Here is a 15,855-nt window from a genome sequence, read left to right on the forward strand (position 1 = left end):
TCATATTAACATATAATGTAAAGGATGCAATGGCACCATTAAGCCTCATCTAAGAAACACAACTGTYGATCAAAAATCAACCTCTAGAGCTTGTTTTTAAACATAGATTAGGCCAGGGCAAAAACCACTCTCCAGCCCTACCAACAGGAAGACTGCTTAGAACCTCATTTCTGAATCCACTGGTCTAAACTTACTCAGTTTAGCACCTGATCTCAGTGGAAACCTTGTGAGATCTCATAAAGCATACAGAAACTGCTTAATCACTGCTCCAGCTTTTATTCTAGAGAAAAGTTCATATGAAAAAACACATGCATGAAGATTTATTTCTCAGTTTGTGTGTGTCATTTGTTATGAGGTCTGCAAGATGGAAAAACTCCACGGTTTTGCTGAAGGACGAAGTCAGGAGCCTTCACAGTCAAACATCATTTAATACAATCCAAGATGCTATATAGTGACAAAAATAGCATCATTGTAGTGCAGCAATCCCAATTGAACAGCAGAAAATCAGTTCAGCACCACACCACCACTCATCTGAAGACAGACACCACTAAATAATCTGCACATTCATATTGACTATGAATAGTTTAGTACAAAACTCATCAGAAAGACAGGGTTGGTAAAAAGACATCTCACATGTTAACAGCTGGGTGTCTAAGCTTATGATCTGCCCATCAAACTGATTCCAGGTGTTGGTTGCAGCAGCTGAGCTCCTCCAGTGCCATAGCTGTTCTTGGTCCCCACTTGCTGAAGCATTGCCATGGCCACTGTATAGTCAGCAGGCAGGTTAAACTCAGACCCCATGGAAAAAAGGAGAGATTTTGAAGAACAATGTACACAATTTCAATGCATACGCACAAAACAACAAATTATTGATATGTGAGTGCCACCTCTTTATGGCAAAACACAGATTTCCATTGGCATTAAGTTAAACTCTTTAAAGAATAGGATCCCCCCTAACTCCCAATTTGCCTTCTGTTTTCTCAACACAGAGAAAATAAAAGTTTTTCCTCCCCTCCCTTTAATTTGTTTCATCAGAAAAGATAACATTTCAAAGTGCATGATTTGTAGGAATTTATAGGTTTTAGGTCTACTGATAAAAACCTGGCCACTTTGGCCTACAGCCAGAAATAGTTCCTGTGCCCTGGAAATAACTTAACTGCTATTTAAAATAAGGTCAGATTTCTCACACCATGCGATTCTAGCCTCTTCYATCTTCCCTGCCCATCTAAGAGGCTATTACAAAGCAAAAACAGATTCCCAGGAAAGCAAATATGCTCTTCCAGAAATACAGTAGGTGATGCTCAGCCTTCAGCTCTCTGGCTTCACACCAAAGAGCTATTCAAATGACACTAGGACTCACTGTCATTACTACCAGCAGGACTACAAAGAAGAGGGAGTTCAAAGTTATAATGCAATCTAAGTACTTCACAGGTGGGATACTTCCAATAATTTTAACTTTAATAAAATGYACATTGCAGCTGTCTTATAAACTATTCTGTTGTCTCCATTTCCAGAGTTCTCCATGTAACACACAAACTGTTGGCTTGATACATGAACCGTGATAAAGGTTGTTGTTAACCAGTTATATGTTTATCTATACAGATAGAAAACGCCTCTTTGCTACTGGAAAGGAAATCAAGTCACAATGCTGTTACTCTAAGCTGTCTCAATACCACAAAAAGAATTATTCATGAAAATTTGCACATGAAAAGGAACACTCATTTTTACTGAACAAAGGAACATATGAGAATGACACAGCTTTGTGTAATTCCTCTTGCTAAATTACTGCAGCTTCTTGGTTATTTAGACTATTCAGACTTAGAACCTGCAAACTACACTATTCTTCYAGGATAGCTGCATGAGGATAGTGCTACAGCAAACTAAAAGCATTGCTATACCTCTTAAGACTAATATGAATGGAATTGTCAATAGAAGGAGGATCAACTATCTCCCCATTTACCTGTTTGAAACAGTGTAGYCCTGTAGTGATTTAAAACTCATATAGGTCATAGCTCAAATTGTTATAGTGGGGCAGTGTTTGCTCCAGAACCCTCCCTTGCAATTGCAAGTGCCCAGATAGAGACCAACTGTGTTGAACACTACCAACCAACTACCAACCACCAAGTGCTGCCACCAAATACATGTTCCTTTAAGAATAATAATAATAATAAAAAAAAAAAAAAAAAGATTTACCCTTAGTCCTGTGCAAAAAGATTGTAGTTGGCCATCCAGAAAAGCTAGCTAAAAGGGGTTCTTTGTAGATCTTCACTGCCAGTGTGATCAGATGCTGTATTCATCTGACAACAAAATTTGGAGAAAGGCCTGTGACTGACTCCTCAAAGAGGTCCAAGAGCCTCAGATGTCTAAATCTCACTGATCTCCTTGAATTCTCAGACTAATATGCTAAGATGAATTTGTGACCAACTATGAATGATTTCTGAGATCAAGCACCCAAATTTCTGTGTACTAAGAACAAAGAAGAGAAAGGAACAGGATTTTTCATATATGACTTGAGAAGAAATGGTGCAAGTATTCAAGTTTTGCTGACATAACTGCGTTCTGCAAGGATGGGGACAGAGAATACCACAACATCCCTGCCACCTGCAGGAAAGATTTTTGCAAATAAAAGCAATTAATTATATTTAAGTGTAATACTAAAGTCCCACAAATCCTGCCAGCACATAGCTCTAGGAAGTCTGACAACTTAACAAGCTGAAAGTCAATGCTATTTTTTTTCTTTTTTCTTTTTTTTTGGCAAGGCCACTTAGAGACAAGCTCCAAAGAGAGGAGATATGGAAAAAACTTTATGTGAGAGATCCCACTACATTTAAGAGAGACTACTAGATGGCATACATTTGGAGTGATTTCATCCGAGGGAGCTCATGGGGTACTAGCAAATACCAAAAGTGAAACAGCTAGCTTTGGAAAAGGTAATAGAAGACAGCATCAGGCARTGTATTTGTAGAAACAAGATATGACTGTGGAAGTAGCTTCCTGTTGATACTCATTAGTACAACTGAATTATATCAACCCTCCAGTCAATTAAAAACTTATGGTAAACCTATGACAAAAGCAAGCAGTAAGTGATTCAACAGCTGGACAGAATTCACTGAGTGGCAAACAGGAAAAAAAAAGGAGGCCAGTGCTGCCTTTCAGATGATGCAAAATGATCTGATTGCACATATAAACAGTGCACAACACATCTTAAAATTTTGTATATATGGTCTAATATTTCAAGGAGTTAGTTTGGAATTTTTTTTCAGAATGGCACCTTAAGAAGAAATTCCAAATTTGTTCATATGCTTTCTAAGAGGCAACATTCTACCATGACACATTTTCTTTGCTGGCAAGCTGAACAAGTTATCAATTAAACTCATCTGTGACTACTGAATATTAATGTGATCCTGTGCAGCCTGAGATTTTTATCACCACAATTCAAAAACTCCTCTATCTATAARCTTCATGTTTAAGTGAAAATTCATGTTTAAGTGAAAATAGCATTTCCCCACTCTAGTGCAATTGACCTGCTGAAAAAAACCAGCATTTCCTCTTTCCCCTCATTTCACCTATAGTAGCAAATCATCTTACTAGCAAGCCATTCACTGAAGTTTTGGGAGTTTTCAGTGGTATGCTCTGGACTGTCGACTGGATGTTTATGTACACATGCTTCATGTGAGAGAAGTTCCACAGCCAGACACAACAAGTTTTAGACACAGATACTGGGAAATCACATCCACAGACCACAAAGCATGCTTACAGAAGAGAACTGCACAAATTCTCAGGAATGAGAAACAACCTCTTAGCCTCATTCAAGCTCTACTAGAAGAATACTGTAGGCAGGAGTATTACCTTTTTCAGGACTCTCATCACTGTGAAGACTCACAACGTGGAAAAATGGTGTCACCTAGAGTTCTTCTGGAAAAACTACCCCTCTCCCAGAACAATATTACTCAGAAGATTCCCCTTCCACCTCTCTCCATTTATTTGTGGTCAGTGCATAATTTTCTGCATCCCCRTAGCTAATTCTCTCAATGGCTGATTTACTGATATCAACATAGTCATTATTCTCACATTTAAAGCTCCATTTCATCTTCCAGGAAAGATGAAGAAAGGGAAGTGTCTGAGCTACTGGGTTTCAGCTGCCCAAAACATGAATCAGTTTGAAGTCATTATACTGATATGGAATAGGAATGTAAACAAAATTAACCCTCTGAGATATCCTTATCTAGTCTGGATGCCTTCTTCTCAAAGGCAAACTCCTCAGACAGATGCAATCGGAATGTGCTAAGGGTTCAGGTGCAAGGAGAAGGGTAACTAGCAATTATGGTTTCTTTTGTGAACTGAATGCTTTCATACCTTACTCATGAAAAGGTGCTGATAATAACTTATGATTTGTTTGTACAAAGTCTATTTACAGTAGTGCAATGATTTTATAAACTAGTGCCCTATGACAAATCTGGGATCTTCAACGTTCCTGTGAGTGGAAATTTGGTATCACTGGCTCAAGCCAAATACTGGTGCCAGGGGCACACAGCTCTACAGTACACCTCAGCAAGGTCTGTGCCTCTGAAGACTTGCATTGCATTGAACTGCAAAACTATCCTATGATATGGATTTGTATCCATTTAGGATGKTTTGAAATCATTATATAGTTCCATTTTTTACCTAACATCAAGACCTGAATCCAGATCTCTAGAGGTAAAGAGAAAARGAGTTAATCAGAGAACACTATTTCATCCCTGACCTGTCTTAAAAGAGTAAACAGCTAAGCCCTGCATTCAAGTGTGCTGCTTAGTAATTACTAAACAATACTGAGTCCAGTGAAAATTATATTCTAACTTGGCTCCTGCATTACAATTTGTCTTGGTAATTCTAAGATATCTGAAAAACTGATTGTTTGACAAGAGTCATGTCAACCATTCATGGTGTCCCTGAAGCCCCACACCTCTAGGACAGAGATCTGGAAACTTTCAGAGCACAATGGCTGATTATTGAAAGTATTGCAGTGACTTGTTCTTCCATGGTTGAGATCTGCATCAAGGTAGAGAGCCTGGCCATCACCACCTCCTGCAAAAGGACAAAGACAAGTGTTAGGCTGTCTTTGTATTTCTTAAAATGTGTAACTATACAAGAAAATAGCTTAAGTGCTTTCCCATGGAAAGAAAATGGAAGCTTTATGATAGTTACTTACTGTCCTTAGGTATAAAGAAAATATGCTCAAATACATAGCTTTTAAATGAAACCATCAGAACAGGAAATAATTTTATAAATTACTGCAAGTCAATAARACCAAGAAGCCTGATTCAAATGCTCAACTTTAAGATTTGTTTTTCAGTGCGAGAGGATCCAGCTACCAATCACATATTTTTCACTCCAGTAAAGAAAAACTCATGGAATTTTGCAAACAATTCAAAGCTGGAAGAAGAATGAGACATATCAGTAACAGCACTGGCTTGGTCTTCTAWATCATTAAAAAGCACATCACAGAGTTAACAGCAGTTTGATTATCTGTGGATCTATGCCAAGATTCWCAGAGCTTAGAGTTAGAGAATGCAGTGAAGTGCAATAAATTTAGACAGATAGAAATGTTTTAGGAAAACAAAGATTCCCCGGCTGCTTATAAGGCAACTGTGTAAGAATAGCTGTAGAAAACACCTAAAGAATCAAAAGGGTAGAAATTCTGGTTTACAGATGAAATTGTATACAACACTAWTTTCTACATACCTACTACCCAAGCCTGTTCCTCTTATTGCTGCTTTTAATAAAGAATAAAGATCTCTGAAAAAATCTTTACGCATCATTATCAGTGACTTACAATTCAGTCACATATGTGCTCTAGCTTTCACCAACCTAGCTGATACTGGAGCAGTCAGGCTGATGGTGGGCTAGAGCACGTGCTGCTAAGTTGAAATCAGCAGGCACCTGTTGTTACAGCCAAAATCACTGGTCTAGTTGCTCTCCTAGGAAGTGTCAAGGGTAACTACAGTTTCATATCTGTTGTCTGTAAATCCCATTTAGGTGACTACTTTACTGAGCAAGCTTTTGCCCTAGTCAGCAGCATCAGATTCAATACAGTTCCAGAAGAATGAATGTCTGTGTTATAGTTTACCCTGTGATTCAAAAAAATCCCTGCAAAGTAAATTGTTATTCCAGAATTATTTCTCACCAAAAATTAGGCAGGATGAAAAGAATTATTTCTCACCAAAAATTAGGCAGGATGAAAGTACAGCTATGCTTAGAGTTATGAGTTATACTGAAGCTCTTATTCTAAAGTGTTTGATGTGTAAGTTTTTAATAGAAATTTTTCGTTGGGTAATACCAGGTCTTAGCCAGTTTTCTTGCTATGACTGTAGCAATATTGAACATACATGTGGTAAATACAGATGAATCTCTCACCTACTGTAGAATACAGGAAGAGCAGGTGGGAGGTATGTCTAGATTCTAATACTGACTTACCTATAATGATGCATTCACTGCTGCCAGCCATGAACATGGAGGCTGTTTTGGAAGGCAGGTTGAAGTGACGAGCAGATAAGAAGGGAGAAAGACGATCTGATGGTGCACTACTGGAGGAAAGAGTACTGGAAGCCTGTGCAGCGTGATTTTCTGGCTCAGACACACTCATGGCTAGTTCTGGGTGTTTTATTATCACCCACTCGTAGCGTTCTACTTCAGGCTGTAGCTATATAAGTAAGGAAAAGAGTAAAAATTTAGTGAGTGAATATTCACTGTGCTGAGAGATCTCCTTTAGAAATGGCATTAAAGCCCCTCAGACTCCATCCACACTATTAGCTGTAAAGATTGGACCAAACTGTCTTTTATGGTAGATTTTACTTCCTTTATGYTTTTGCCTTCTAGGTGGCTGAAAGAAATGACGCAGTGGTTTCTGGGTTACCTTGCTTGTAAGAAAATGTTTCACTCTTCTGGATGAAAAAAGGCTCACCCCAGAACTGAAAAGTAAATTCTTCCCTCCAAATTTAATTAAGAGTTCAGCAGACTTTAAAACTAGAAGAGCATATAATCCAGCTAAGTATAACGCAGGTGTGAGTTACTCACATCAGTAACAGTGGTTGTGCCTCAATATTAGGGTAGTGACAATCAAATTTTACTCACCCTAAACACAAAGCACTCCCCTGTCCCAAAGAAACTCAGCTTGTTCCCTCCTCGTCTGCGCTCACTCCAATCAGTTGACAGATAAGCACCACAGACCTATTACAAACAGCAATGTTAGGAGGCTTTCCGCTACAGAAAGTATGTTAAACCAAATGGTACCAACATTTCAGAGTCCAGAACAGTTTTATTTAGCTTGATTTCCAAAACCTCTAGATCAGTGGATTAAAGCAGCACAAGTACTTATACCTAAAGATAGATTTAAACTGCTTTAATCCACTGGGGAATACCCTTCAAATCCTAAGAATTTCAAAAAGGATTTTACATCTCTCAGGCCTCAGAAGAGAAGCAGCCCAACATAATCCCAGCGACCAAAATACAAATCACTCTGAATCTGTAAAGCCTGACTTCCACTTCTTMATTTTGCATTCAAAGCAGCAGCATTGTCACAAGTTAGAAGATTAGCACTGCTAGCTGAGCATTTTCTGCTTGCAAATGTTGGCCTTGGTCTCTCTCTCCATTTCAAATTGCAGATTAAAACTAGCTTGGCCTAATCAATGCCCAGCTAGTACAGGTACCAAAAGCAACATATTCAGAACAGCATGTGTTTCAATGTGCAGTAGTTTCCAGTAAAGAAAAACAAAACCTTACAGCGCTGAGCTTTTCTATGGGCTTCTTTGTTTGCACGAGAATTATATCTCATTGCCAGCAATAAGCATCACTGCCAAGCAGAGACAGACCAAACAATACAGCTCTAAGAATAAGATAAAAGCAATCCTGCAATTCTTTTTTCAAAAAATATGATTAAAGCAGGTTTTGCAGAATTGTTCTAAGGTACATTTGCTGTTAAGCCTCTGTTAGCATTACAAGCAAAGCTCCTAGGCAAACATTCCTAAGGACTGGTTTTGTTACAGAGAAAGTAAGCGAAATTACATTTGATCTGATATTATCCAAAAAATACAGAAGGCAAGTTCTTTTTTATTTTTTTTCCTAAAATGTAATGATAAATATTGGAATAATGGATGAAAGTGCCCCTTAGTTCAAAAAAAATAAAATAAAAAAATTTTTCTGCCTTTTCTTTTTCTGAGGTGCAAGAACTATAACTGCACTGTAAAAATCTAGTAGCACTTAGAAAGCTGTATTTTGTGACATGCTCCAGGATGAGAAGAAAAATAATGCCTTATATGCTTTCCTCTTCCCTTTAGATAATGCCTTGTAGGTATTTTATCAGGCACTGACATGCCAATGAAGGCTTGAACTCTATGAAACTGTGCCCTTAGTGTTAGCATTGGGTAGAGAGAGGAAAGGCACTTGCTTCATGGGTAGCCATCCTGCAGGAACATACGCAGAAATAMAAGCTTATAGACTGCATTAATAGCTTAGAATTATACGCAAAATATTTAGAAGTCATGCAGAGCAGAGTGGAAAAAACCTCTCATTAGATGAGACACTTGTATGCAGTTCATTTGTGATTCTAGGAAGCTTACTTATGTTACACTTCTTTTAAACAACCATGAGGTGTAGCTAAAGCTTTTGTTTTYGCATTATGGTGTGTGATGCACAATATTATTCGTATTATTTAATATCTGCTACTTTCTCTCCTCGTGTCCTGGAGGAAAATATCTTCTACGCATCATGAGCTTCTTTCCACAATTCCACAGCCTCTCCCTCCTGTTCCTGTGAGAAAGAGTCTGTCCRAGAGCTCTATGAGTGTTTCAGTCCATCAGCTCACGTTACTTAAAGGAGGAAGAGTAACTGGCCAAGAYGTAGTTTGCAAGATTTACCTAAGAAAGTATAGTCCCATAACCAAATAGTAGGATTTAAAGCATATGTTATGGAAAGAAAAAAAAAAAAGCAGTAAATTCCCCATCCCTTACTTCTCCATTTTATTATAAATTGTTGTGTGCTGCAACTCAGCGTTACATAATTACCTAAAACAATTTCATCTGTCACCTTTTATCTCACTCACCTCTTTTGCTGTAGTCTTGATGAGGAGAAGAGTTGGTTCATGTCCTTCACTGTGAGAATAGAACCTGTAATGCAGAGTACAGTTAAGTGAGCATCCCACTACTATCATCACCTGCTTTTCCTGCATTTTGCCTTTAATGTCAGGCACCATCTACTCCCTTGACTGATGTCACGGAAAAAAAATTCTCAAGATTGAGCATATTTCTGCCAGTACCTTCAACTGTCCATTGTAAACAAYAGTAGTGACTGCAAACAAAGATTATCAAGCAGTCCTTTCCTACTTGGTTCTCTGTACAGCTGTTTATGCCTCTGTGTAACGAATAGATGGACAGCTGCCTTTAACAGCATTCTGCATTAGATAGGTATGGGAAATTGTGCCCCGTGGACTGATGGCTATGTCTGAAAAGCCTTCTGCTTTCATAAAAAAAGTAGTATGGTTCATTCCCCTTGCTTGCTTTTCCTCACAGACAGGACAGCAGATAACCTCCCACCTCAGAAACAGAATTTCAGATACCAAAATCATTATTAGGAGCTAAACAATTCCAGTTTGTCAAGTGTGAGGAAACCCCATGCCTACTTTATCCCATTTTAATAACAATGGTGATCAGATTCATAAAGAGAGTAAAATGCAGAGGAATCTCCAAATTCCAGTTCCCTATTTTCAGATAACCACATTCAGACTCATCCATCAAGAGAGTCTACAGTACAGCCACTGAGTGAAGTCATTCACAACAAACAGGGAACAAATCAGTCTCACAACAGTGGTATATTCTGTGTATTGACGCAAGTTTGATTTTGCCAATAGGTTTTGGACAGTTTAAAGTGGCTTTTCACATAATGGCATATGAAGTATCCTAGTCAAATGCTGAAGTTGATAGGAATTTGTCACATTTGCATTCCATCACTGTCTTTCAGATAAATTTTTGGTCAGGCATGGCTTGCACGTCAATCCAGTAAGCAGTCTTTTTTAATCCTACAAGAGGTGCAGAGAAAAAAATGTAATTACCTGCTTAGGCTACAGCCGTGTTCCAAGGTTGTGAAAAGCAAGAGGGGCTGGCAAAGTGCAAAGCGTTCTGGGATCCAGGACCAGATATCTCGCATCTCTTTCACACTGACTATTTCAGACTTGAAGTTCTCAGCATGAACTGCTAAGTGCACGTTCTGCCTGAGAAATACAATACAAAACATTTAGAAAGAATAGCTTAACAGAAACAACAGTTTCTGGCTACTAGGTAGTAACATGCAAAGAGAGAGCTGAACATCAAAAGGCCCCAGAAGATATGTCATTCTTCAAATGGAATTATAAGGCCATTACTTAGAGAATAAAATAAATTACTGGCGTCTAATAGAATTCTTGAGAGTTAGTGGCTTTACTGAAATAGCTAGGGCAATACCTCAGTATGGCAACAGTAGCCTGTGCTTGTATAYAGAGAGGACATAATGGTAAGCCAGCTAGGATGACCATGACCTTGAACAGATTAAATTATCATTGCCATTTGTGACAGTCCCATTGGTGACAGCATTCAAGCACAGCGAACASAAGCAGATAAGATCTGAACAGCCCCTCCACCCCGAGGTCCCGCCTTGGCAATCTCTCAGAAATCAGAATATTACCACGCTACACAACTGTATTCCAAGCCACATATCTGAAGGTCTTGGAATCGTGTCATTACTCAYGATTCCTGCTTTCATTAAGAACCAAAGAATTTTCCAGCCTCATAGTTACAGACAAAACTGGAATAAGAGGATGCTAGAGACCTAGAGACTTGCACTGGAAAGCACTATCACCCCTCAGTCTGATTCATAACTTTTAAATTCTTGAAAGTGAAAAAATTACAATTAAAACATCTTCAGCAATGTTCATTTCTCAGATTAAACACAGACAAACTCAGTGCCTGGAGATGAAGCAAGTGTTATTGCACCCATGACTGATGTTAAAGCCTTCTAAAATGCAAGTGTCACAGCCAAATACATAGTGGAAACGCAACATGAACTTACACAAGATATGAAGTTACTGAGTAGCAGTTAGTTGAGCCAATCTTTGGATAGTCTGCTTTGCATGCCATACAAGGGTTCAGTTTATGGAAAAGATGCAAGTATTTGCCAAGTAATTATTTTTCAGGCAGAGCTGCACTYGTTTCCCTCTCAGCTTCATGGAACATAAAGACTACCTCAATATCGTACATCTGCATACATCAGAATAGCTTAGCTTGCTCCCCAAAACAAGCAATACTATATATTTTTAACTTTTTCTTGCTTATATTAYTCTTTTAAGCAGTGCTTGCTAGGAGAAATTGGGAAATGCTTCCTGAACKTCATCATAGGTGCCTTAGCATCAGCATTTCTAGTGAGGTGACTCCCTAGGTCACTCAAAAACTAAAATCACTAGGCTTCCTGTAGCAATATGAACAAGATCACTATTTGCACTGCTGCCCTGAACTATCTACTTAGCAAGGAACCTATATGGACACATAACATTTGAGCAGGCTAAAACTATTAAACAGRTTTTAAAACTTAAGAGTGTCACTGTGACTACGACATTATTGATGCTATTTTAAACAGGAAACTGAGGCACAGCAGAGATCAACTGGTCTGAAAAAGTCTGAGGCAAGACTTTTACCTGCATCTCTTGAATCTTACTCTAGGGCTCAGCCCTTCCTATCTTACCTGGTTTGCAGCTAAAGACTGGCAGAGCTATGGAACAGATCTGAGAAACAATTCCTTGGTTTTAGTTCATCAGAAATTAGATTTGTCTCACATTTGAGTGATTAAAAAAAACCATATCCAAGGCTTTTAACTAGTTTATTACAGTGGATTTCTGAAGGAAAAAAAAAGGGATAGATAAGCTAAAAGTTAGTAACAAATATTATTAAAACAGCTTTAAACATAGTTGCTAAACCTTAAACAAACAAGTCTCAGGCTCATCATTTGCATTTTATATCAGTACTTTTTTCACGCTTACGTAGATTTATTGAAGTACTAAAATTAAGTACTTGCTCTCAAAAGGCTCTCAACTTCAGTGTACCTTTTTTCTTTCTTTATTTTTTCTTTTTTTCTTTTTTTTGGTCTCTGTTCCTCCTCCAAACTGCTGTGGTAAGGACTTTTTCCTAATAAAACCTTACTCTAACCCTGTGTTTCAGCAGCAACCTATTTAAACTTCTCTTTTAGCACCRTGGGCCTGCCTACAACCTTTACAGGATGGTAGGTTATCAATATTTACAAACACATCTTTCTGGTTTACTAAAAAATGCTTAGCCTCACACTGGCCATTTAAAAGGAAAACTATTCAAGGGATGAAATTCTTGTCTCTTGAGAATTATTGTGAATCATTTTATATTTAACATCACAATTCTGTCAGTAAAACCTAGACTGTAGCTTGACTGGAGGATTAGAAATAAAATGATCTGTTATTTCMAGTCATAAATCACAGCTGGAGGTGTTTAACACTGAAATGTGATCCTGTGTTGAAACCAGTGTCAACAGCCAGCCAGCACCTACATCAGTCCCCTCAAATCCAAACTCTTTGATTTTTGTTAGGAAACAGGTTTCGCTGTTTTCAGGAATTTGCAATTAGAGTTACAAATAGCCAACCTATAGTCATCTCTCATTTTTGGCTTTATTTCTTATTGAAAGCCATCTACTTCAATGGGGCAGCTGACTTTCAACATAGTAAACRAGTGGTAATGATCAGTGCACAAATTGAGCAAGTAAAAGAGTTTTTGGTTGCTGGAAATGAAGATTAGCCTTCAACACCACCAGGAGTCTTTCAGGGTCATGTCACAAAAATTTGTAGTTTGAAAGACTACTGAATTTGGATTAGCACTGCCTTACATTGTCCGCTGAGCAAAACTGCTACTAGAATTGCATAAATTTAATTAAGATTTTATCCTCCATTAGGATTTTCTTAATTCTTCATGTTAGCTCACTGGGATCTGCATTTTCTATTGATGGCTGATGTTGAAAACACACATTCAATTGTTTTTATGCCGAAGGGAAATCTTTATTACTGTATTAGAAAGCAGCACAATTTAGATATTTAACAACAGTTTATTGGCTATTTTAGTAGGAATATTGTTTTTACAGATACAGGAAACCTCAAAGATCCTGATGATAAAGCCAACTTTGGCATACGGTATCAGCTGTTGCAGTGGATGTGCTTTGTATGTATCACAAGAAAATTAACAAATATACTTCAAGATACAAATCTCTGAATGACTTTTTTGCTTACCTTTGTTTCGGATCAGTTCTTACAGGCTCGGCATAAGCTTTAAAATCCATTATAATTTGAGTTAGGACACAAATGCATGGCAGAAGTCACATGTTTCTCAATTCTAAATCACAGCTGTAGGTGTTTAAACCTGAAACTTGATTTTGTGCTCAGACCAGTGTCAACAGACATCCTGTATCTACATCAGTCCCATCAAACCCAAACTGTGTGCTACTTAACATTCAAGGCTTTCTGCTGCTTTCAAAATCTGGTAACAAGGGTAAAGTAATACATGAACTTTGAAGATCTGACTAGCTGGAATTAACAGCCAGATAATTTATTGGAGGTAAAATCCTTAGCATACTGAACATGATATGAAACATATTTTGATAAGTTGCTCCTTAGGGAGATCTTTTGCACATTAAAACATGAGAAAATTAATTCAAAATTTTGRTAAGTTAGTACAATTGTTAGTGTGCATCTCTCACTAAAGTTAACTCAGGGCACCCGCAACAAAGCTGAAAGATTGTCTCAAAGGCATTGGAATTTAGACTCACACATCTGTGATGATCAATACTCACAGGCCAGTGTTGTTTCTTCTTTCTAGGTCCTCTGCTTATCAAGAATCACAGTCCACTGGTTTTTGTTCTTTAAGATTTGCTTTTCAGACCACAACTTGATGAATGACTTCATTAACCATTAATGCTCTATAGCTGAGTAATTGACCTTTGCTACATAGAAGAAAAAAAGTCTGTCCTCTTTCCTCTTAAAAAACCCTACCTATGCAAATACAAATGTAATSTTGTATAAACAGAGGCAAGCCATTTTTAGAAGTGTGCCAAATTGGGTTCAGTCCAATATCTTTGCAAATAACTACAAAAAGTGTGTACAGGAAAAAAAAAAGAGCATGTTCGTTACAGCCATTGCAACAGCACATACYAGGTCTGGATGTGGGCCAGCACCTAATAGTTCTCTGAACTTTACATGTTACGTGAGATATTTCCAGAAAAAGAATGCTTTTTTCCCCCCAGTGAACGGCAGACCTAAATCCTATCACTAACACTAAGCTTTTTCATTCTGGAAAAAGTAGGCCTATATTATTATATGAAAGTACTCTGCTGACTAGCTGGGCCCATCCATGAATCCTTATTTTACAACTTTGCAGGTGCTTTGAACTAACTTCGCAAGAATATATTCAAGAGATAGTTACACAGCAATTGGATGCTACAATTGCTGTCCTGCTTCTGTTGCCCCAGCATTAGAAATAATGACAGCCTTGGAAAAAATAATCAGCCAAGCAAAGACAGAAAAAGAATGAACAAAGTGCATAGATTCAAGTGYTTTAACCTACCTTTTAGGAGATGCAACACTGCAAACGGGAGGGGTGCAGTGGGTACGGAATTGACAGAAGGAGAACGTATAAGGAGAAAGACAAAAAAAGACACGAAAAGATCAGTGATTTCCTACATCCGCAACAAAGTGAAYGAGAGGAGCCTGGAGAGAAACAGAGTAAGGTTTGATTTGAATCACCAAGAAAAAGGGGAGGAAAAAAAAAAAAAAGAGAGAGAAAAGATACGTTGAAATATTCCCTCCTTATCTTTTTTTTTCTCCCTTTTTGCTACCTGGTCAGAGGTATCTGGGAAATTATTCATCTTTTTTCAYAGGCCACACACACATGGGCAATGGAATTAGCTTTTTGTTGAGCATTTTGAGAAAGCTCACGCCTGACATACTCACTGCTGTCTGCATCGAGATCCAAATTTGTATTTAAGACTGACAAAACTGTGTCTTTTACCCTGAACAAGCAGGGTAAAATACAAGCAAATCAAACTAAATTGTGATTCCAAAAATAAGCAGYGAGGAAAGAGCAAGAACTTCGTGGACAACATTGTACATGTACAAGTGTCAGCTAACATTCATGTTACTTAATAGGTCAAATTATGACAAGTTTATACTTCAATACCCTTGGGATGTCTGTCAAACTACTGTGACTAACTCAGCAACTTAAYTGGCTGTGAGGTCTTAACACATCATTGGCCGAGATCCTTTGATTTTTACAAATTTAGAGAAAAAAAAAGTCCCTTGAAATTGCTAAGTTCCAGGTATCACACTTACTGACCCCAGCAGACTTCTAGAAGATATCTTCCTTTCAGAGACCAGGACAGCTAGCAAAACTTCTGAACTTTCAAAAATGATTTCAAAAATATTGGGAGAAGTTTTCTGTTGTCATAGAAGATCTCAAAAGAAATAAAATGTGACTACAATTCCAGTATTTAACTGCACATACATTTGGACTTTGCAAGATACTCATTTTTAGATTAATACATTGCTGCCTTTTCTATACACATGGGGAAGTCTCTTAGCCATGTAGCTTTTACTATTTACTAAAAGCCAAACATAGCTTTTACTATTACATATTTTACTACCACACTAGACYACAATGTCACTAGTTTCATGGTTGAATTTTCCTCCCCCTATCTGAAAAGAAATCCTGGTTATACAATCATCTTTTGTCCCTCAATATCCCTACTCTTCTGTTTCAGGGATCTTCCAAAATCATTATTTATATT

General features: G+C 37.9%; 1 protein-coding gene across 2 annotated transcripts in view; it reads right to left on the bottom strand.

The window, feature by feature from the left end:
• Window positions 1-256: 256 nt before the first annotated feature.
• Window positions 257-15,855, bottom strand: part of TBC1D24 (TBC1 domain family member 24) — a 30,633-nt gene continuing 15,034 nt past the window's right edge. Inside the window, exons 3-8 of one of the 2 annotated variants that reach the window (XM_085307004.1) lie at window positions 14,637-14,654; window positions 10,085-10,243; window positions 9,080-9,143; window positions 7,114-7,209; window positions 6,457-6,682; window positions 257-5,067 (exon numbers count right to left, since the gene is read on the bottom strand). In XM_085307004.1, the coding sequence (XP_085163130.1) occupies window positions 4,913-5,067; window positions 6,457-6,682; window positions 7,114-7,209; window positions 9,080-9,143; window positions 10,085-10,243; window positions 14,637-14,654 (718 nt within the window). In that variant the 3' untranslated portion in view covers window positions 257-4,912. The remainder of the gene's footprint in view (window positions 5,068-6,456; window positions 6,683-7,113; window positions 7,210-9,079; window positions 9,144-10,084; window positions 10,244-14,636; window positions 14,655-15,855) is intronic. The other variant, XM_085307005.1, reaches the window with a different exon arrangement.

This window comes from Rhea americana, unplaced genomic scaffold, assembly GCF_003343005.1.
Source record: "Rhea americana isolate MKP2758 unplaced genomic scaffold, rheAme1 scaffold_250, whole genome shotgun sequence".
NCBI lineage: Eukaryota > Metazoa > Chordata > Aves > Rheiformes > Rheidae > Rhea > Rhea americana.